Source organism: Hippopotamus amphibius, chromosome 2 (assembly GCF_030028045.1).
Source record: "Hippopotamus amphibius kiboko isolate mHipAmp2 chromosome 2, mHipAmp2.hap2, whole genome shotgun sequence".
NCBI lineage: Eukaryota > Metazoa > Chordata > Mammalia > Artiodactyla > Hippopotamidae > Hippopotamus > Hippopotamus amphibius.
The window spans coordinates 144608513-144630928 of NC_080187.1; the positions used below are offsets into that span (position 1 = coordinate 144608513).

General features: G+C 44.5%; 1 protein-coding gene across 2 annotated transcripts in view; it reads right to left on the reverse strand.

Moving 5' to 3' along the window:
* CPEB1 (cytoplasmic polyadenylation element binding protein 1) overlaps positions 1 to 22416 on the reverse strand; it is a 104828-nt gene that overhangs the window by 13479 nt on the left and 68933 nt on the right. For both annotated transcript variants that reach the window (XM_057722312.1, XM_057722313.1), the window contains exons 2-3: positions 13698 to 13886; positions 816 to 1042 (exon numbers count right to left, since the gene is read on the reverse strand). In XM_057722312.1, coding sequence (XP_057578295.1) covers positions 816 to 1042; positions 13698 to 13851 — 381 coding nt within the window. In that variant the 5' untranslated portion in view covers positions 13852 to 13886. The remainder of the gene's footprint in view (positions 1 to 815; positions 1043 to 13697; positions 13887 to 22416) is intronic.

The following is a 22416-nucleotide window of genomic DNA, read 5'->3' on the forward strand; positions in this document are numbered from 1 at the left end:
GGGGAGGCAAGGTGGGTTCTAAGAGGTCATGTTATGCATGGGATGTGGCAACAACCAACATTGCCAGTCTTGGATGTGGAAGAAAAGAGAGCAGGCAAACAAGACATTATATTCACAGAACAGTCAGCACAGTCATTTTGGTAGTGGAGAAGGAGGCTCACAAGGCATCTCAAATTTTATTTTATTTCAGGATGATTTCTCCCAGCCATTACTGTATGTTTACTTCTAATATCCCCTATTCCTCATCCATTCTAATCGATTTGCCAACTCCATTTAGCACAAGTGCCACATGTCACATGTGGCTGTAGACACAAAGCGAGACGTATAAAAATTAATTCTGAGGCATCATTTTATGGATTCATCACGGCCTCTGAGGGTTGGTGTGAGTCAGTGAAAAGGAGCTGGAGTCAGTCAGATCTGGATCAAAATCCTAGCCCTGATTACTAACTTGTGGTTTTTAAAATCATCAAATATTTGTGGTATCATACATAAAGGCACATAAATGATGTTTAAGGGCTAAAAAAAAACACCCATGTAGGTGAAGAAACAGAGCACTGCCAGGACTCCCATATTTACTTTTGAAACTGTTTCCCAACAGCTCTTGGAATAACTTGTAAAGAGCCCTCAGATCAGGTCCTGAAATGGGTACAATGGGTATACAAGGCACCTTCTATTCTGTCAAGGATGAAAGTTCTATACATGTCTATGACCTCCATACCTCCCATCACGCCACCTCGCAGCCTGCTTCTAGTGGATGTGTGTCCCACCTCAAGCTCATTTGCTCTCCCAACCCCACTCCCCAACAAGTTACATACAATCAAGTCTGAAAGATGATCTGATCCAGAGCTGAAGCCACTGGTGTCTGAGTCAGAGGGGCTGCTAGAACGGGAGTCCAAAATGGGTCGGGTGTCCAGGCGGGATCCTCTAACAGAGGGTGCTGGAAACTTGTCCACCAAGTCGGATCCAAGGGGGTCCAAAGGCAGGAAGCTCAAGGGGGGTTTCCCCAGGACATTGCCCAGTGGATTGTGGAGCATGCTCAGTACTAGGAAGAAGGGGAGGAAAAAAAAAAAAAAAAGGAAGTCTCATGACCTTAGTTTTCTTCCCAGCCAAGAGCCCTTATTTTCACTCCCACAGCCACCCAGCAAGCTACACCAGGCACGACCACTAAAAGCATGACAGAACCACAGTTAAGAGTATAATGAGCAGATATACACCCAGGGTTCATTGGCAGCGGGAACACAATGGCTTTCTGAAAACCCAAGTTTCTGCTGTAACTGGAGCAGCAAAACTCCTGCTCTGCCACCCAGAGTTAAGGGTCAGTGCCAGCATTTGGAAACTGTGCCACTGGGGGGACCCTGGTCACAACTGCTATTAACGTCTGGATACACATGCCCATGCTGCCATAGGAGATGCCTTCAGCACAATCAGGAAGCATAAGCCATACACCTTCCTTACTGTCTGCCAACATGTTTATTAGAAGAACCCCCACCGTTCTAACACTACATAGCTAAAATACAGAGTTTAAGCCACACCCCCAAAGTCTGGTACAGCACAAGCATACATCTCATCTGAGAAGTTCCTTTATGCAAAATTCTAGCACATGTAGATTCTCCTCTATGCACCCCTGGACTTCAAACATTTAGAATGGAAGCAGAGTGATGTCACGGTTATGCCTGCTCAGGCTTACGGCAATCCTGGGCTGAAACCCTGGGTCTGACACCACCTTTATATGGCTGTGTGCTCTGGGAAGCTCTCTGAGTCTCCATTTTCTCATGGCATCTTGAGTGGAATACCAGCTACTTCAGAACATTGTCAGAAGGGTTCAATAATTAAGATAGCAGATGGAAAGTGCTCAGCACAGCTGTATCCAGTGCACAACAAATATTTAAATAATAAACATCAAAAAAGAGTGAAGCAGAGGCCAGGAAAGATAAGGGAGGGAAAGTGGACAGAAGAAGAGAGCAGCATTTTCCCACACTTGGCCTTGGGGAAAAGAAGGAATCCAAAGCAAAGCAAAATATCCTTTTATCCGTAAGGAGGGGGTGAAAGAGGGCTTTGCCACAAAGTTATGGCGGCACCAAGGCTAGGTAAGAAAGAAGCCTTATTAATCTGCTTTTTTTTTCATCTACAAAAAGGGGAAAACACCTCTTTTGAAAGGGCTATGAGGTGAAACCAAAATAATGTGTTTACATATGAAATAAATGGTAGCTGTGACTGGCTCCACCTCACAATTCCTCACCAGTAATTGAGTAAGACACAGGTCACCAGAGCTGGTTTCCTCTCAGGGTCCAAGTCAGTCTGAATGTCTGGCTCGGGCTGTGGTGAGTTTCTTGAGGCAGGAATAAACCTCTCCAAGCATGAAATCAAAGTGAAAGCATGAAATCAAAGTGAGAGCATGCTTTCAGGGTATGCTGCTCACAACGGAGCATACGTGCAAAATCAGACCAGCCCGCTCTCCTTTGGCCAACCACTTCCCTCTCAGATCAAGATAAGGTAGGTGTACTCTTAACTCATTTTTTTTTTAATGCAGGTAATAGTGTGGATGCATTTATTTTATTGTATTTATTTATCCTTAATTTTGAAAGAAACTGTCTTACTGTTCTCCAAACTAGATGTACCATTGTACCCTCCCACCAGCACTGATGAGTTTCAGTCCCTCCACATGCTGGCCAATACTCATTGGAGTTGGTCTTTTAAATTCTAGCCAGTCTAATATGTATGTGTGTTGGGGAGGGGGGAGCGTTACCATCTTCAGCAAGGAGTTTATTACTCAGTTTATGACTTCATTTTTTTAAGGAAACATTCTTTTAATTAGGACTTTCAAAGCAGTTTACCAAGCACAAGCACTTAACTGTATGCTGAAACTAAGTGTCCCTCAATGCTTGGATTCTGACACCCATCAGAAATAATCTGTCAGGGACTTTCTTGATGGCACAGTGGTTAAGACTCCATGCTCCCAATGCAAGGGGCCTGGGTTTCGATCCCTGGTCAGGGAACTAGATCCCACACGCATGCCGCAACAAAGAGTTCGCATGCCACAACTGAGGAGCATGCATGCCACAACTAAGACCTGGTGCAACCAAATAAATAAATATTAAAAAAGAGAAAGGAAGGAAGGAAGGAAGGAAGGAAGGAAGGAAGGAAGGAAGGAAGGAAGGAAGGAAGGAAGGAAGGAAATCTCTGTCAAATTTCTCAAATACTCCTGATGAATCTCTATCTAAATGAAACACAGAGTCCAAGCCCCTGGAATTCATGCCCTCAGAGGGCAGGAGGTGTGAAGATTTATTCCAGGCTCCTCCTTGGTGCTGCAAGACGTGGCAAAGAAAACAAAAAACAAAAAAGCACTGTGAAAACTCACAGATCACATGTATTGGTCTTAAAAGTGGTATTACTGCCCTAGAGGGCCTCATCTTTCCTCACATCTTACAAAAACAAGTTTAGGGTGGTGAATGATGAGGTAACAATCAAATCATAGAGAGCTTTGAAAACCAGGTTAGGTTGTTTAGATTTTATCCTGAAGGTAAGTGGGAGACACTGGAGAGCTGCTGTGGGGACAGCCAAGGAGGCTGACCAAGGACAATGGGGAAGACAGCGCTGGTACCCAGCGCCCAGCTGAGACTGAGTATTAAATCAGACTTGGGCAACTCTCTCCAGCAGCATCAGGAACCTGGATGGACAATGCACCTATACAGCGCTGTGGGTTTTTCCCCAAAGAGCGTATAAAGGAGGAAATGAGACAACAGAGTGGTCTCAGAGATGGTACCAGCAACAGAGATGAAGAATGGTCGAAAACATCCCCAAAGTGGGAAAGGAAATAGTCAATCAAGCCCAAGAAGCACAGAGAGTCCCATACAGAATAAAACCAAGGAGAAACATACCGAGACACATATTAATCAAACTAACGAAAACTAAACACAAAAAAGAATGGGTCATGCATTACAGATGAAAGACAGGAGAGTCAAGATGCTAGAAGCAAATGGAGAACCAGCAATGGCCATGTGCTGATAGCTACCAGAGGAGGGAAAGGGCAGACGGGAGAAACAGGAGGAGGGGGACAGTGAAGACCAAGTCCTGAGGACAGTGTGGTCCAAGGTGTGCGACCACAGGTGGCTGAGGTGGACTGTCTGGAGACTAAAATACTCGATAGGTCATCCACATGGACATTAAAGGGACCCACAGTGAGAAGTGGGCCTGGAGTTAAAACAAAAAACAGATACTGAGATCTTTGGAGAAGGGAAAGGACTGGGAAATTGGTAAGAAAAACAAAAAGGACAACCCTGAAGTGGATGAGGCTGGGAGGAGGTGCAGCCTCCACTTGAGAAAGCAGCACCCTGAAGCAAAAACCTTCAGTGCCAGCAGAAGGTGGAGGGAGCATGCACCAGGGATGCAAGATAAAGGGCAGCTTGTTAATCCTAGAAAAGGGTGGCATGGTAGAGAGCGTCGACAAGGGAAACACAGCATCAAGCAGGATGCAGAAAAACGCTCAAGGAGACGGCTGGCCCAAAGGACTTGGGTTTGGGGGCACCAAGGATGATAAATATGGGCTATAGTAACTAGGTATTCTTTAAAAAAAAAAAGGGGGTGTATTTGAAAGAGTCAAAAAGCAATATGGGTGCCAGCGTGGACCACTTTTCTCATTTGCAGCAATCTGTGTTCATGACTGCGTTGATACATCCATTCTAACAGCTACAAATCCATCTACCTCAACTAACCTACAATTTTTTTTTGACATGCCGAGAGATACCTTGAGGCTTTGTCAAATTCCTGTGTCAAAGCTAGAGATTATGTCTGTAACACTCCTCTAATCTGATAAACCTGTCTAAAAAGAAAATGGCATGACAACCCACGATGGCCACTAATGAACTGCACTTCCTCAAGTGCTCAGAGTTCATGGTCGATCACCTGTTCTACAATCTGGACCAGGTTCAATCAAGCTCTGACCATGCACTAATAGCAGCTTCCATTTGCTGCACATCTAGTATATGCCAGACACTGTGTCTGAAGCACTTTAGGTAAATAATCTTCACTGAATCCTAAGAAGTGGGTATTATTACCTTATCTTAACGAAAGGAAACCAAGGCTCAAAGGGCAAGTGTTTAGAGTGAGTGTGTCAACTACTGTGACAGAGTGGGACCCAATTCCTTCTGATTCCTTGCTTTACCACTCTGTAATGCACCATTCCAGTTTCGTTTTGTTGTTTTAATACTCAGGACTTTACATCTTCTTGTCTTCATGTTCTTGACACCTCTCTTTTGTTCAAATTCCTTTAAGACTATCAACCACAGGCAAGCTATCTCGGGTTCCAGATCTAAATCACCCAGGTCTTAAAACTTCTCTAGGACCTTCCTGCTATAGGAACTCATTAAAAATGTATCTTGGGCCCCACTCCAGACCTACTGAATCAGAAACTGTAGTTTAACAAGATCCCCAGATCTGCGTGCACATTAAAGTTTGAGAAGCACTAATCTAGAAAACCTGAGGCTTGCTACTTCAAGCTTCTAATTAGTTCCCCTTACCACAACCCAGACCTTTCATATGTAATTATTTCCTTGACTTAAAGAAACTTCAGGTCATTCAAATACAGCTCTTATAGCACAATGACAACTAATACCCAGGAGAAAAAAAGAAACCAAGGTGACTACTAGGACATTTCCCAAAGAGTTGGATCTCTGAAACAGGCGCCCCCCCACCCCCAAACCCCGCCAGGGTGGGGAGGGGGTGTTGGGGAGGGGAGAGAAAGAAAGAGACCTAACCAGGAATAAATAAAGAATATATATAAAAAAAACGCAAGGATTGTGATAATAGTTTCTGGAAAAGTGCTGACCAGAAACAAGCTGAACATTGTGAAAAACATTCAAGACAAGAACTCTGTAAGCTCATACCAAGTAAATACAAAGAGAGCTCATGTTGCCGAGAAAAATCTGGCCTATGTTCACCAATGCCAAATAGGAATATGGAGACAGAGCTTTGAGGAGTAGAAAGGAACAGCTGTATTGCTTTGCCAGGCAAAGGGGGAACACAGTGGCTAGCGCCTCAAGAACTGTGTTCCCCTCCCTGGGGAATAGGGAGAGGTCTTATAGTCAGGGCTCCTGGTCAGGGGTACACGATAAGGATCAAGGCAGTAACAGTCTTGCATTCTTCTGATGGGTTGGTGGTGAACTAAGCAGGAGTCAGCACCATCAACCTTCAGGTCCAACTGCTCTGGGGTCTACATGCCTGTGGGCAGCATACCCTCATTAATCATTAACTTCTCCCACCTGGAGGGGGTTTCAACTTCTGCAAAATAGCTCGAAGATATTGTGTGTACTGTTGCTGGGGAAACAGGACCTGCCCCAAGGCTGCTCTTGACTCTTTCTCCCAGGTCTCCTGCAACCCCTCCCTTCATTAATTAACAACTGCTTGAATCTGCCCACTGGAACTGAAGGAAGGTCATGGAGGCTGAATGAAGGCTGTTTTCCTATAATCAAAGAAATAGGGGACACAGAAAGGCTTTGTGCCCAGGAGCCCCACAGGGCCCTGCTCGGTATCACTCGGGCCTACTGCCTGAGGCGGACAACTGCTAAGAGACAAAGAGAAAAATGCTATTAAGGACACTACTGGGTCACTGGACAAAACTGGAATATGAACAAAAGTTTAATGAGAGTATTATATTGATTTTAAGTTGACTGAAGCTCATCGCTTTTGTTGTATGTGAATGTATGTTAGGACATCTCTATTCTTTATGGTACGGGAAGAAATTATATATAGAGACATACATAGAGAGAATTACAAATGATAAAGCAAATGAGGTAAATGTCAACAACAGGAGAATCTGGATAAAGGAAATACAAGTATTCTTTGCATAATTGTTATTTCATATTTGTGCCTTCTGTAAATTTGAATTTTCCAAACAAAATTTTTTTTTTAATGGCAGGAAGGAAAACTAGCCAATTCCCATCTGACTTTCTTCACCTTTTTTAAGGCAACTGATCTGACCACAAAAGGGAAATCAAGCACAACCTGATTTCACAATAGGGACTAGAATCCCAGGGGAAAAAATTGTAATTGAGCACCTCTGGAGACTCTGCCTATAAGAGAAATCATCTTCTTTTAAAAAAGCTTTCTAAAACATCAAAAACAGTTTTATAGATATTTGCAGGCACACATGGGTACAAAGTTCTGCCTTCTCAACCAAGCATACCAAGGGCCATCCTTAGGATTTCACTCCAGCAGTAATTAGCGCAACACCTGGCAGAAAGCAGCTGATCAATGCTTGCTGAATATGAATAGTACTGAAAGAAAGGGAGTATCATATCCCTAGGAGCTAGTATGCTCACTGAGGCTATCCCATTTCTATCAAGGTTATTCAATTTAAGGACACAGTGCTGCCTTAGATGCAATTCAGAATTAGAGGAAAAAACCATAGTTCATCCCAACCCAGCCCATCACCAAAACAGAGGTTGAGAGAAGTAGTTACTTGCAATACCAAATTTGTGACAATATTCCTTACACTAGTTTCAAATACTTTCTTCAAAGAGAACTAAACATATATAGATAAAGGGTGATGAGAGTCACTCTTCCTGGGATCCTCACAGCCACTGAAATATACCTGTACACTCAAATACAAGGAGCAGGGAAGAGTGCCCACTGAACACTATCCCAACCACACAGGAAAACAGGGGAAAGGGGCGGTGCCATCAGACAAACATGTAAGATCAGAGTGTACCAGAATTAACACACCTGGGTCACGTCAACACCTCCACACATCAGTTTCTTGCAAATATTAAGTTGGAAGGGGCCAAGAATACAGAAGTTTGACTAGAAGATACAGGGAAGACAAAAAAACCTATTATCAAGAGGCCAAGGATTTTTCTAGGTGGTTTGATAGTTTCTTCAACTCACAGAAGGAGCTTTTCTGGAAACTGTCACTCATGGCAGATGCCCTACAGTAACCTGTCTCTCTATAGCCCAACCTCACAAAGGACCTGGCCAGGTAGTTCTCTGAGTAACTACAGATCAAAAGGAGAAAGCAGCAGAGACACTGGGCTTCTAGGGAAGGTGGGACCTCGTTTTAAGAGCCGGTCCTTCTCCCAGCTCAGCCCATGAGACTATACTTCCCCTGACATAAGGTTGCTGAGTGAGCAGCGCCAATTCCTACCAGCTGGGAATCAGGAGGGAAGGAGCAATCACTTCTTTCCAACTTGAAGTATGAAGTATACCTACTGGAAAGGCACTCTGTTCATGCCATATAACCTAAAACCCAGTGGAAGTGACAGGTTCCTTACACTGTAGGCCAGTGACTGATCTCAAACTCCACTCGCCATCATATGGCATGGAACTTCATCAAAGTCAGATATCAAGTATTAACGCAGATGGCCTAAGGGGGGGAAGTGTGGGAGAGAAGTTCCATAGTCACCTTTCAATGGTGGCCAAGGCCCTGACCTCTTTGCTCTGCTTCTATCCTGACCTCTATAACTCAGGGATCATAGAAAGTCTGAGATTTACCAGGTACCTCCAACTCTGGTGGCCAAGTGTACAGCAAGTCCATACCTTCCCAAAGTGACTAAGAAAAATGGTGTGCTCTTCCTAGAGCAGAGGCACCCAGCCCCACTCACATGCTGGCAGGAATCCACATCAGCTACAGACAGCCCTAAGGGAAGTCACGGGGAGGAGAGGACCTGGCAAAGGGTTCCAGCTCATTAATGCTACCTCAGAGGGTACAAGAGACCGAATCAGCAGTAATATTTTTAGACTGATTGTTAACTTTCTCCACTTTCACCCTTCTGTGCCAGCTCCTGTGGGTTTTACAGCTGAGTCACTGTTGGAATTTTCTGAAGCCTTCCCAAAGAGTACAAAGGCACCCAGAGTCTGATGGTGGCGACAGCAATGGCAGCAGGAGCCAGCACGGGGTGCCTGCACTGCAAGACACTGAGCTTGAGCTCAGCTCAGGGAGAACTCAGGCCTGAGACATCATAGCCATCTGCCACCTGTCTAACAGGAGTAGTCATGGGAAAAGCCCAGACCAGGAGCCATTACTTCTAGCCTGAGACACAAGGCTGCACACCTGGAACCTCTTCTTCTCTATCCCAACCCTTGGTTCTAGGTTGCCTGCTCAAAATACCTGAAGGCACAGGAGGAGGAAGGGGGAGGGCAGCACACATTGTGGGTATAACAGAACGTTCTCTGCCTATGACCCCAACCGTGCAACTCTACCACACCCCAACTCAGGTGGTGATCTTGTGAGTCTGTACTCCCTCCAGCAAGTCTGGATCCCACAAGGTCCAAGGTGGTACCCAACACAGCCTTTCTCCCCGATCTCGGTCACTGGACAAGTTTCATTACCTGAAGAAATGACATGCTCAAGTCCCATGTAATGTCAGCAATACTCGGTCCCTGCACACAACCACCTCAACTTCTTTCTCTCCTAGAAGGTACCACATTGTCACACTGCTCCTCAGGCCCTCCCTCCTCTCTGCACTAAAAGGTATGCCTCAGTAGACTACCTGACACCGTGACAGAATTCGTGCTCCGGTGTATGACAAAAACGTACCGTAAATGCATCATCATGCCCTAAAAGCTATGGAGGGGCTCAGAGATACCGATCACTGAACAATCTGTCTGTCCTGAAGATCAACACAAGTAGGAGGCAGAAGAGAGAGACCTTATCTGAAGTCTGCAGTTCAGGCTTACCCAGAATTAACTCAGCACTCATCATTCATCCAGTAAATACTTACTAAAAATCCAGGAGCCAGGCTCTGTGCTACATACTGGGAATGTAGCACTGGACACTTGGACAGCTGAGGTAGATTTGCAGGAGAGCTTGGCTGGGCCCTGAAGTCCATGTTCCACTGAGGAGGAACCCAACCCTATTTTGAATGTTGCCTCAGAAAGGTTATTTTGGAAGTAGAAAAGCAGCAGCAGCACAATGCTGAAGACTCCCTCTCATCTCAGGCTGATGTAGCCTGCAGACCAATGGGGAGCCTGTAAATGACACAGCACAGGGAACATACCGTATTCACTGGCTAGCAGTTAGGGCAGAAACCAAAGAGGGCGAACAGGTCAATCCCCAAGGGACTTCCAAGGAGAGTGGGAGGAAACAGGACATGTCCTCTGGCATCCTTAGGCTGAGCATCTGGTCTGCCCACTGAGCTCTGCACAAGGCATTCATTAAGAGTCCTTGTTTCCAGGTCCCTTAAAGTAGGTTCTCAGTCACCCCACTTCCTGCTGAGTAATGCTGCATGCAAAGGAGTCACCAGGGGGAAGGCAGGAAGACAAATGCACTGGGTGGCACAGCTGATGAGCTGAGACTCTGGGCGAAGAGGGAGTCAGAACTGTCTTGTGTCCTGGCCTTGAGGGACCTCGGCAAAGGAACACATCACGGCTGAACAGCCCTGGAGGTGTATACAAAGATACCTTACTGGGAGTGTTCTTGCTCAATGTGCTAGGATTCTGCCCACAGGAACACAGGTGTGACAGGAAGCATAAGAGGCTTGGAATCAAAGAAACCTAGGTTTGCATTCTGGTAGTTGTGTCACTTTTGGCACTTCACAAGCTCTGTGAGTGTTATTTCCTCATCTTTCAGATAGAAACAATAATAGTACCCATTTCACAGGACTGTGAAAGCATTAAAATCATGTGATATACTTCGCATAGAAAGTAGTCGATAAAAGGTGATTAGTCACTCTCTCCCCAACCCCAGGACATTGAGGATAGCTTTCTCCAGCCCTCCTGTTCCATTACAGGACCTAGGGCACTGCAAGTAAGACAAAGGTAGCCCTGGACATATGTCACTGGGGTCCCTTCTAACATTCATCTTGCCCTGATAGGAAGGAAGGCTTCCTTCCCAGCATGAGATGAGGCCTCAGGGGCAGGCACAGTCTAGAAGGGAGGGACCCCACAGAGTACCATACCCAAACCAATGCTGGCCTGGCAGGCACCAACTCTCAAAAACAGATGCCAGCCCAGAGTCTTCCTGCAGGTCTCCCAGGCCAATGAAATCCACATAGCAGAAAGACCCTAGCCCCTGGAGACAGGTCCCCATGTACCAGTCTCATGCTGAGAATCCAATGAAATGTTGCTCCAATGCCAAAAAAAATCCTTAGGGGAGAAAATGGAAGCCCCCAAGCATAGCAACTATCATGCTGCATTTGGTATATATTCTCATCTACTTCCCCTTGATAGTCAAGAGGATTTTTAAGGGCAACAATTTTATTCGTTGATGTACCTTCAGTGCCTAACACTAGTGTCTGGCACACAGCCAGTGCTCAGTATTTGTTGAATGAATTTAGCCAAGATTTTACAGGCAAGAGTCCTGCTATCTCCATCCTTGCCCCCTACACACTGATGAAAACTTAAGAGCTGTAGAAAATGGTCAGATGTGAACCCATAGCCACAAGGGGCAATGTATCACCAAGCAGAGCCCAAGGAAGGAGCTTGCACCATGTGCTCCATGCAGAGACAGCAAGGTACCAGGCTGTCTGCAAGGATGACTCCCGGACTGTCCAGAGATGTTGAAATACCTCCTCCCTCCCTGAAGAAACTGAGCTGGTTGGTCTTCAGATGGGAAGGCAGTGTAGGCACTGGAATGTGGGCTGCATGTTCCCGCATTGCTGGCAAGGCTGCAGCTGGCTGGTGGGAGGGCTGCGTTCTACTCCAAGAGGCAGTACCCCTCATGTGGGCTTTCCAAGAAGGCCCAGAGCTCAGAGAAAGAAGAGAGATGGCCATAATTACAGCTCCCAAGTCCAAAGATAACATGGGGATTAGAGATGGGTGTGTCCTCAACCCTAAGAAGAGATACCCACACTAACCCTGCCCATGGCCAAATCATACCACCTGGGCAACTCTCTGGGCTGCCATGAACGCTAGGGCCACAGACTACTGGCTCTCCTTGATCCAAAAAAAAATCATGTAACATTTATTACTAAAGTGCTTGAGATGGAACATGGAAAAGTAAATCCATCCCCACTTCAGAGACAAATAGCTACAAGCACAAGCCTTTCAGGTGGTTGGGAAGTTGAGGAAATTGGCTGAACCTAAGCTTTTTTTTAACAGCCTAATTTCAGAATGACTTTCAGGCCAACCTCTCCAATCCCCAAGTTGGCCCCTCCCACATTTCTATGTGTTATGATACATTTCAGAAGGACCCTGGTAGCTAAGAGAAACCAGAGCCAAAGAAGGGCCACACCCAACATGATACCAATGAAGGATAGTGCCTTGGTCAAACACTGATCACCACAGACAGGTGCCTGCCTCCTGTGAGGGCTCCCGTCTTTTGCTCAGATACAGCAGTGAGGGTGGGAACAAGGTCAGCTTCACAGGCCCCCTGGCTGGCTTCAGAGGACCACATAAAAGAAACTACCACGGCCTCCAAGCCAAGATCTCTGGGCACAGGATACCAAACAGTGACACCACACTTCCCAGCCCAGGGAAAACCCTGAGTCAGCTGAAGGCCAGTACTTCAAGAAATTCTACCTTAACCCAGAGTTAGTTACTTACGGTGAAGCTCTTCCCCACTCACGGTCAAATAAAAAAAATCCACCCTCTACCCCCAATCAAATGGGATTTACCAAAACAAGTGGGCATTAAAATGCCAATAGACACAACAGTCCCGGGCTCTGCAAAGCATTCTAAAAAAAGACCTGCGCCAAACAGGGTGGAGGCCAGGGAAATCAACAACAGTACCTTGCTGCCATAACTGCCAGCTTCTGGAGCGGGGGAGGCAAGGAAGGATGGCAGGCTCTGAATCCCATTGTCAGCACCAACAGCAAATGGCCGCCCCCACCCCCACCTTCCATCTTTTTAAAGTATCTGCTGCCAATATTCTTTTTATTAAAGTGTAATTTACATAAAGCAAAATATATAGATTTTTATGTATAGTTAAATAGTATTTCTTAAGTTCACGACTTGCATGTGGCCAACCCTCCCCCTTGAACTACAAGAGGGAAATAAATGGGCAATGCGAAGGTCTGAGCAGAAGCAGTTCAAGGGGTTGCCAAGAAGCCCCTTCAATTTGTCCCCATCTAATCCCTCCAAGATGACAAGGGATCCTAAAGGGGAGTGGCTCCTCCTTCATCCACTTGGTCACCCTTAACACAAAGAAAGAAAAAAAAAAATGCCTCCGTAGCTGAGAGTTACTCCACCCCGCTTACCCTGCCTACCCCTTTCCAGGATCAATGCTCTTAACCTTATGTTAAGCCAATTCCAATATCCCAGGATTACCCAGCCTCACTTATGGTTAAAATTCTTCCCTTGCCATGATTCAGGGACCACCCATCCTTCGCACATAGCTCCCTAGTTTTAAAAGCCACTGAGAAATAGGATCTGGACATCCAGTAATCAGCCCCTTAAGTCCCCTCCCCCGCCTAAAAGTGTTTTGCTTCATCATCTCCAAGACAGGCCTGGGCACTAGGGGGTTAGCTGGATCTTTTCTGCATAAGGCTGTCACCCTGGGGACCCTTCTCAGGGCCACCTCAGGTACAGACTAACAACTCTAGGGTATTTATCAGGGTAAGTGGAAAAGCCATGCCTGCCTTTACGAGCAACCATCTGTCCTGCCACACTCACAGCCAGCATTTCCATCTTTTGCAAAACAGCTCCATGTTGTATGGGGGGGGGGGGGGGGGGATGCAAAGGGGAACAGAACAACTGTTGCTGTGGATATCTTCGCTCACCACCCCATGTACCCCCTCCCCCCAGTCAACTCATTTTCTGGCACTCACCCGAGTGTGTGCTGCTCTGGGCTGAGGAATCTGAGTCCTGGGTGCTCCAGGGTCGGTCCCAGCCTGTGAGACTGAGGGACTGCAGGCCAAGGCACAAGTCATTTGCATCTGGGAGGCCACGGGAAGAATCTTGCGCAGAGGTGGGGAAAAGCATCCTGCTTGTAACTGTTTCTTCAGAGTCCTGGAAGTCTGCTTTGGACAGGAGGACAGCAGAATCCCAGAGTTAAGGGCTGTTTCCCCCAGTATTATCAACAATAAATATATTAATAATAGTTTCCTTAGGCTCAAGGACCAGACATCCAAGCTGGATGGATGCTGCAGCCACTGCCTCTGCACTTTTTGGGGGTGTTAGAGCAAGAGCAGTTGCCACACAGCCCCCCTCCCCATATACACACCCCTATCCCGTCTGCATTACAGACTGGGCCAGCATGTGATCAGGCTGCTGATGCTTCCCGCTGCCAGTGACATCAGCCGGCTGAGCCGTGCAATAGAGAGCGGCATCATCCCTCACAGAACGGGGGAGGAGCAGGAGGGGACGACAGGGAGGAGACTTGCCTCCCAGGGAAAAGATAGCACAACAGCTACTTGGAACAGTCCGGGTGCAGTGCCGGTAAGTCAGGGTTGTGAGGCAGCGCCCTCCGGTCTCCAGCAATGGTGGCCAAGCGGCCCTCAGGCACGACTGAAGTCCTCTCTGCTGACAGCAAAGCCAAAGCAGCAGACTGCCTGCTTGTGTAGCTCTGCCCTCCTGCCCCTCCCTTTCCCTCCCTCTGCTCTCCACCCCCAAACCCAAAAACACTCTAGTCCTGGACTCTCTCCAGCTGCTTGCTCAAGCCCTGGTTTTGCAGCCCAATGCAAAGCTTCGCAATTCTGCTAGCAAAAATCTATGTGCTCCAAGTGGCCCCTGAGCAGTACCCTGACACAGCAGTGTTTACCACTGAGGATGGGACAACCTTCAGAAAAACAATGTACACTTGGACTCTGGGGAACACCACCTGGTGCTCCAGGCTTGTCAGGAGCAGCTGATCACAGAGAAAGGGGGTCAGCTTTGGCAGGGGGAGGGGCACTCACTGGGCAATGTACATGCCAGAGAAAGATCTGTCCTGACTAGGATACTCCTTGTTCCCAAGTTCCCTCACCCCAAAAGGATGGGCATCAATCATGAGCAGATATCTCAGGACCAGCTCCTCCCTCCTGCAACTGTAAGCATAGACTTAGGAAACACTCCCCAGTGTTTGACAGACCAAAATGAGAGAAACAGTCTCAGGAGTAGGATTGTGCCTTAGCAGAAACCCCATGTTCAGGAGCTCACATCCCCTGGCTCTCTCAACACTGTTTCTCCTGCTCTTCCAGGAGCACTCAGGGTACACTGGCCAGCTGTGAGGATTACTGATGCCTCTGGCTGCCCGGGCCTTCTCTCAGCGGTGCTGCCCAGGACCAAAACTCTATTTCTGTTACCATTCACAGCTGCAGCACCAAGTCCAGCTCTGCCGAGAGCTTCTGCAAACTGTCATCTCCTGTCCACCAACATACTCTCCTGCATCAGTCCTTTTCCAACATGACCTCCAGTCACAAGCCTTCTTCCTCAGAAAGGAGGGTAAAGCTAACGTCCCAGCCTCAGGAGACAGGCTGCTCTCACCTAAACCAGGCTGGCAGCACTCCACCCTCCTTGTTCTCCCACGTTACAAGAAGTAACTAGATATGAGAAGCATGCCCACCTGGGACCGCCCAGGACAGGGTACAAGGTGGGCAGAGTGGGGAATAATGCTATTAGCCACAGGAAACAGCAGGCCAGAGCCTCCTGAGTATACCCTCTGTCCACAGGCACTCAGGCATAGCCTAGAGGGGGAAAGTGGCCAGTATGTGGGAGGGACTCCTCCCCCTGGAGGGTTTTGTTTGTTTGTTTGTTTGTTTAAGAGCTTTGCTGCTGTGTCATCCATCCACATTATTCCTGTCTGGCCACAGATACTCTGCTTGCTCCCTGTCTGTGTCTATCAAAGCCTTCTTCACCATCGCAGAGGCTGAGCAAGAACTCACCCATGCTGGTGTTGCCCCCACACCAGACCACTCCCTCCTGCTTCTCTGTCCACCCTTCCCCTAAACTAAGGATACACTTTAAAAATAATCCATATGACAAAAAAGTGCATATGTCTTAATTATAAAAACATAATGTTTCCTTTAAAAACATTCTTATTTAAGTACCCATTCCCCACCCCCTGCCATACCAACTATCTATATAGTCCCCTCCACCACAATGTGAGCACACCTACATCTAGAAGCAATCGTTTCTCCCCTCCCCACACAAAATCAGGGCATTTATGCATACGGGTATCCCCATGCCCCAGGCAGAGAGAATTTAACCATCAACTACACTCTCACTACCTGAAGTCTAGTGTGGCAGACCAGCAATATCAAGTGTCATTAGGAGTTCGTTATAAATACGGAATCTCAGACTCCATCTGAGACCTATGGAATTGACCTACATTTTAACAAAATTCCCAGTTGATATTAATGCACATAAAAGTCTGAGTAGCACTGATCTATCTATACACCTACTACAAACTTCCAAACCCAAGCAGAAAGACCCCAGGCCTGAGCACCAGGTCCACTTAAGGCCATTTAGGAACAAACTGCTACAAGCATCTAGAAGCTTGGAGATCTAAGTACAGTATAACTCTCCCTTTGCTCCCGGCATCCCCACTAACACATCACCTTTACCTTTATCCAGACATTCTCCATTCCATTCTTTCTTTCAGATAAAGGCTTGCATTACTATTGTAGGGTTCCTTCACTAGTTCCTCGAATTAATAGAAGACATACTGTTAAACCCTTAGCGTGGCAGGCTGGGAAAAATTAAGTAGCTTTAGAAGTCTGATAGATCTTGCTTTACCCACCAGGTCTGCCACTGTGCAATCTCGGTCAAGTTACTAAACCTTTCTGAGCATCTTTTCATCTGTAAAGTGGCAACAGCAGCAACCTTTCAGGTGCTTTGCAAGGATTGCATAAAGCAAGTGTCTGGCACAAAGTATTCTATCATTATTTTGCTTTTAGTAGGTGACCGTGTAACTTATCTTCCAAACCAAGACATTTTTGAAAGAGAAAGGGGGCAAATAATAATCATACCAGGACAGCAAGCTTGAACAGAGACAGTCCTAGATGAACTGGTAGGCACGATCACTCTTATCTGCAGCCATTTAGTGTTCAGAAACATTTTACCAAAAAAAAAAAGCCTCTTTTCTAATGGCTTCCTGATACCCGCTCTCCAAACTTACCCATTCTGTTCTACCTCTTCAATCTATATTGACAGAAAGTCTGAGAAGTAAACTGTCAACAAAGGCTAACATTCAGTGAGTTGAAAGGTCTGAAACACAAAGGCTGGTTTTACTTAGCAAAGCCCATCTTTTCTTCTCAAACTCACACTCTTTTTTTTTTTTTTTTTCAAACACACACTCTTTGCTGGACAGGAACTTGACCCTTTATATTGGAGTATATTCTTTATAATCTTTAGCCTAGCACAAACTAGACACTCCGAAGATACCAAAAGCTGGGAACCAGCACATGATGAAGTGAGACTTCTCCTTCTAAGGCCATCTATTTGAACAATGTCTCAGCTTAAATGCTTTCTATATCAACCCTAACCCTAGCCCTACAAGTTTCTATATCAATACCTACAAAACATTTCCAATTTAGGGATTTCCCTGGTGGTCCAGTGGGTAAGACTCCACGCTCCCAATGCAGGGGGCCTGGGTTTGATCCCTGGTGGGTGAACCAGATCCCACATGCATGCAGCAACTAAGAAGTCCGCATGCTGCAACTAAAGTATCCCACATGCCACAACGAAGATCCCGCATGCTGCAACTAAGACATGGTGCAGCCTAAATACATAAACAAACAAACATTTTATAAAATTTTCTGCCTTAAGTTTCTTAATTTGGTTTAAAATTTTAAAAATCAATTCCCTTTGGAAATATCAGTTATCTTCTTTATAATCTCCCAAATTCCTTAGCAACTGAACAACTGACAGAAATAAGTAAACTGACCCAAAGTCCAAAGTTTGCCACAGTCTAAATAGAGTAAGCCCCGGCAGACTCAAAATGCAGGGGTGACCCAGGGGCTCTGGCTCTAGGGCTCACTAGCCTGAACTCTAATCTTTTCCATTCTCAGCATAAGAACCTGTCTGTCAGCTGATGACTCCTCTGCCAAAAAAAACTTAGCATAAAATTGCTAAGAGTCCTCTGAAACTATCATTCTTGAGCATCTGGCAAGTAGGGAAGTGAAACAAGAAAAGAATGATGACTTCAGGCCCCCCTGATGAAACCATTAAGGCAGGTTCCATTGTATAAAAGTAGGTGGTGATTGCAAGACGTCTACTGACGCCCCTGGGAAACCTGAGTTGGCTTAACAGAGCAGATGCATCACAAGCTGATCCTTGGAAGAAAGGGACCTAGTTCAGAGGAGATAACAGGGTAGAGAGTAAGCAAGGCGTGTTTGGGCTAGCCAAGCCAGGAAGCACTGAGGCTGGAATATCAAACTGATGCTCCAGCATGCAGTGAAAAACCTCTTCACATTCTTAAATGAGAAATGATGTGATAGAGGGCGCAAGATGAACCAGAGATCAGAGCTAGGGAGCCAGTCAGGGAGATAGGGATGAAAGGAAGGAGGAAGAAGGCAGAACAAGAGCTGGAAAAGAAGGGAAAAGGAGGAGTTAGGCAGCAGGGAAATGGGTTAAATGACATAAGCAGACTACAAAGTTGCACCTATATCATGATTATAACTGTGAAAATTCTGTATGTTGATAGGTGATGTTGGTAAAGGAACACAGAAAAATACAAACAGCTTATGTGTGAGGGTAGCAGGCTGCTAGTGAATTTATCTTCCTTTAGTTACTGCACAAACAGTACAAGGAAAGCTGTCTTTCCTTTTTCCTCTTTAGACTTTCAACAAGCACACTATTACAGTTTGTACAGCAAACACACAAACTCTTTTACAAAATCTCAACTTCATCCCCAAATTCCAGTCCCTGGGAATAGCAGAGAAAGGATGCTGAGTCCCTTGTCCCCATTAGATTTCTTTTAAATAACTGACTTTACAGTCAGTTGAGGCTACTTAAATCAATGATTTACGGTTCTTAAAGTTTTTAAAAGCCCATAAAGTAGCATTTCTAAGAATGTATTTCTAAAAAGACTGTTTGAAAGACACTTCTCCCTCCCCACCCCGCCATCACCTCTGCCAAATCAAGGAAACAGAAATGATTCTAAAAATCCACTTTGGCAACCTCAAGAGAAACAGCCAACATGCAAGACGTTGGACAGCTGTCAAGATCATGTCTACTGCTGTGTGTGCACTGGGGCCCTTAACCACTCACGCCAGGGAAACTGCATGTTTCCCTAAAGCAGTACTTCTCAGACTTTCATGGGCATAGCAATGACTTGGGAATCTTTACAACACTGACCCAGTGGGTATGGGTCAGGTCCCAGAATCTGCATTCTTAACCTACTCCCAAGTGATGCCAACACTATTGGTTTGCTGACCACACTTTGAGCATTAAGAGTTTAAAATGATCTTCCTACCCCAGACTCTCTCTTGCAGGTAATTCACCCCATTTTTATTCAACAACCCCTCTTCATGGTGTTCATACTCCTAAACAAGTGCCTTCAACAGTTCCCCACTGCCTCTCAGATCAAAGCCAATCTTCAGGCCGCAGCTTACTTACTTTCTCTCACACTAGTCAAACTTTAAAGGCTAAACTGAGTCAATCACAACTTCCTGGAAGTTCACAGTATAAGAGAACAATGTACTGTTAATCTCTGTTAATAACAGTAGTTCAGAAAGAGAGGGAAAGTATGATGCCTAGGATGTTCAAGGAAAGCTTCCTTATACTTTAAATCACATTACAGATTAAGGGTATGAGAGAACATTAGGTTTACTTTGTACTTCCCACCATAGAAATATCATCATTGGCTTATTTTAATCTGGAACACATTAATAATCTTCAAATGAATTCTATAATTTATTTCAAAGCGATTTCTACAATGTTTAGGTTCTAAAACGGCATATACCAAGTTCACCTACTAGAAAATTCATTATTATTAAAAAGTTAATTCCCACCAAATTGATCCAAATACTCAATGCAACCCCAATAATATATCAATACACGCCTTCAAGCAATTCAGTGGGAAGGGCTTATAAACAAATGGAACTGGAACAACCAAATATCCATATGGAGGGAAAAACGAACCCTGACCTCTTATCTCACACCATATACAAACATTAATTTAATATGAATCAGAGAGACCTAAAAGTAAAAGTTTTAACTTTTTAAAGCTTCTCTAAGAAAACAGTCTTCTCAAAGACTATATTTGTGACCTGGGGTGGGGACATGCATAGCAAGGTTTCTTACGGAGGACACAGGAAGCAATAATCACTAGAGAAAGTTTTGATACTTTTCAAAATTAAAAACGTCTATTCATCAAGACACCATTAATAATTAAGCAAGCTACAAAATGGTAGAAAACGTGCAACCATACCTGACAAATGGCTAGTATCTAGAGTATATAAGAAATATTAACAACTCAAAAGTAAAAGAAAAAAAACAATTTTTAAAAGGGCACAAGATCTTCAAAAGGCATTTCACATGAAGATATAGAACTGGACAATAAGCACTTGAAAAACTGCTCAACACTGTTAGTCATCAAAGAAATGCAAATTAAACCACAATGAGATACTACTACATACCCACCAGATGGCTAAAATTAAAAAGACTGCTCCACAGTTTGCCAACATTTGGTGTTGTCGATCAGAACTTCCATATATTATTGTATAATGGTACAATCGCTTTTGAAAAAGCTTTGCCGATTTCTTTTACAATTAAACATATACTATCCTATGACCCAGCAATTCTAACTCCTAGGTATTCAACTAAGAGGAATAAAAGTGTACATCTACAAAAAGACCTGTACGTGAATGATGATAGCAGCTTTATGCATAACCGCCAAAACCTGGAAAAAGTCCAAGTGACCATTAACAGGAAAATAAAATGTGGTATATACATACATATACTAGAATATTACTCAGCAATAAAAAGGAATAGACTATTGATACAGGCAACAACATGGATGGATCTCAATTACATCGAGTGAAATAAACCTTACGTAAGAGTACATATAAATGATTCCATTTATTTGAAGTTCTAGAAGAGGCAAAGCTAACATATAGTGAAATCAGGCAGTTGCCACCAGTGGGTAGTGGTGGGAGCCAACTGGGAAGGGGATGAGGGAACTTTCTGAAGGGATGGCAATGTACTGCATTTTGTTGGGAGTTGGGTATGTTCATTTGTCAGAATGCATCTACTGGTGCACAAAGGATTTGTGCATTTCACTGTTTATTGATTTTACCTCCAAAAAACTCTAAACAAATACTGAACATTAGTGTTAATATGCATGTTGAAGTACTTAGGGGTGAATTATATCCATGTCTGCAACTTACTTTGAAGTGCATCATAAAAGGAGATGGACTGATAAATGGTTAGGAGGATATATAAATGGATATGCAATAAGCAAATATGACAAAATGGTTGACTGTAGGATCTAAGTGGTGGGTATTATGGGTATTCACTTTATAATTCATTCAACTTTTCTGTATGCTTGAAAATGTTCATCATAAAATGTTGGGGGAAAATGAAGTTAGGCTTTTTTCTGACAAAAAGCAAGTCTGAACTGGTTAGACAGTAAGAACCAACTTGATTAAATTAGATTTTATGGTTGACATTTTCCATAAGCAGAACAAGTTAAAATCTATAGACCCAAGGTTTTGACAAAACATAATTAAAGCAAGTGATAAGATAAAAAGCCCTTCAAGGGAATCCCCTGGCGGTCCAGTGGTTAGGACTCCACACTTTCACTGCCTAGGGCCTGGATTCAATCCCTAGTCAGGGAACTAAGATCCCCACAAGCTGCGAGGAGGGTATGGGGGCGGGGGCATTTCAAAATATTATATTCGTAAAGGTGTATTTTTAACTTAACAATATTTTAATTTTCTCAATCCTTCAGGTAATCTGAGCTAAACAAGGTCTCTCAGTGAAAGAATAACATAATCATCTGAAATCTCCAAAAGCATTATTGGTATACTTCCAAAACAAAAACTGAGGAACTCAATGACTGATGCCTCAGGTAACAAATCTTCTCACAACTTAGGTGGGTTCCGATTCCTTCTTCTCAACAAATATGAAGCAGTGAATGGAACTGTCAGCACGTAAGTGACTAAAAATAATGACAGATGACTGATTTTTTGCACATAAGTCGAGAGTTCAAACAACTGAGTGACACTGTTCTAACAACGCCTTCATTTCCCATCTACTTATTTATGTGAACAAGTTTACTGAGTAGGGCAAAGATCTATAAAAACAGAAAATAGGAATGTATTTGGTGTTGAAAATCCTGAGTCATTCTGGCAGTGAGTCATCCAAAATTACATGAGTTATAAAAATGCCTCATTTATCTCATTAAGAAGCATTTCCAATAAACAATTACTAAATAAAGAAAAATTTTATCAAAAACTTTAATTTTTAGATTGTCTTAATGAATTGTCCTAGCAAGCAATGGCCACAGCGATCCAAAACACAGCCTTTTAGCCACAGGAAATAATTTACATTTTCAATTTATGTAGTTTTTGTTGCAGAGAAGTATAACATGTGATCAACAGAAGACTAAATTGTAAAACATTT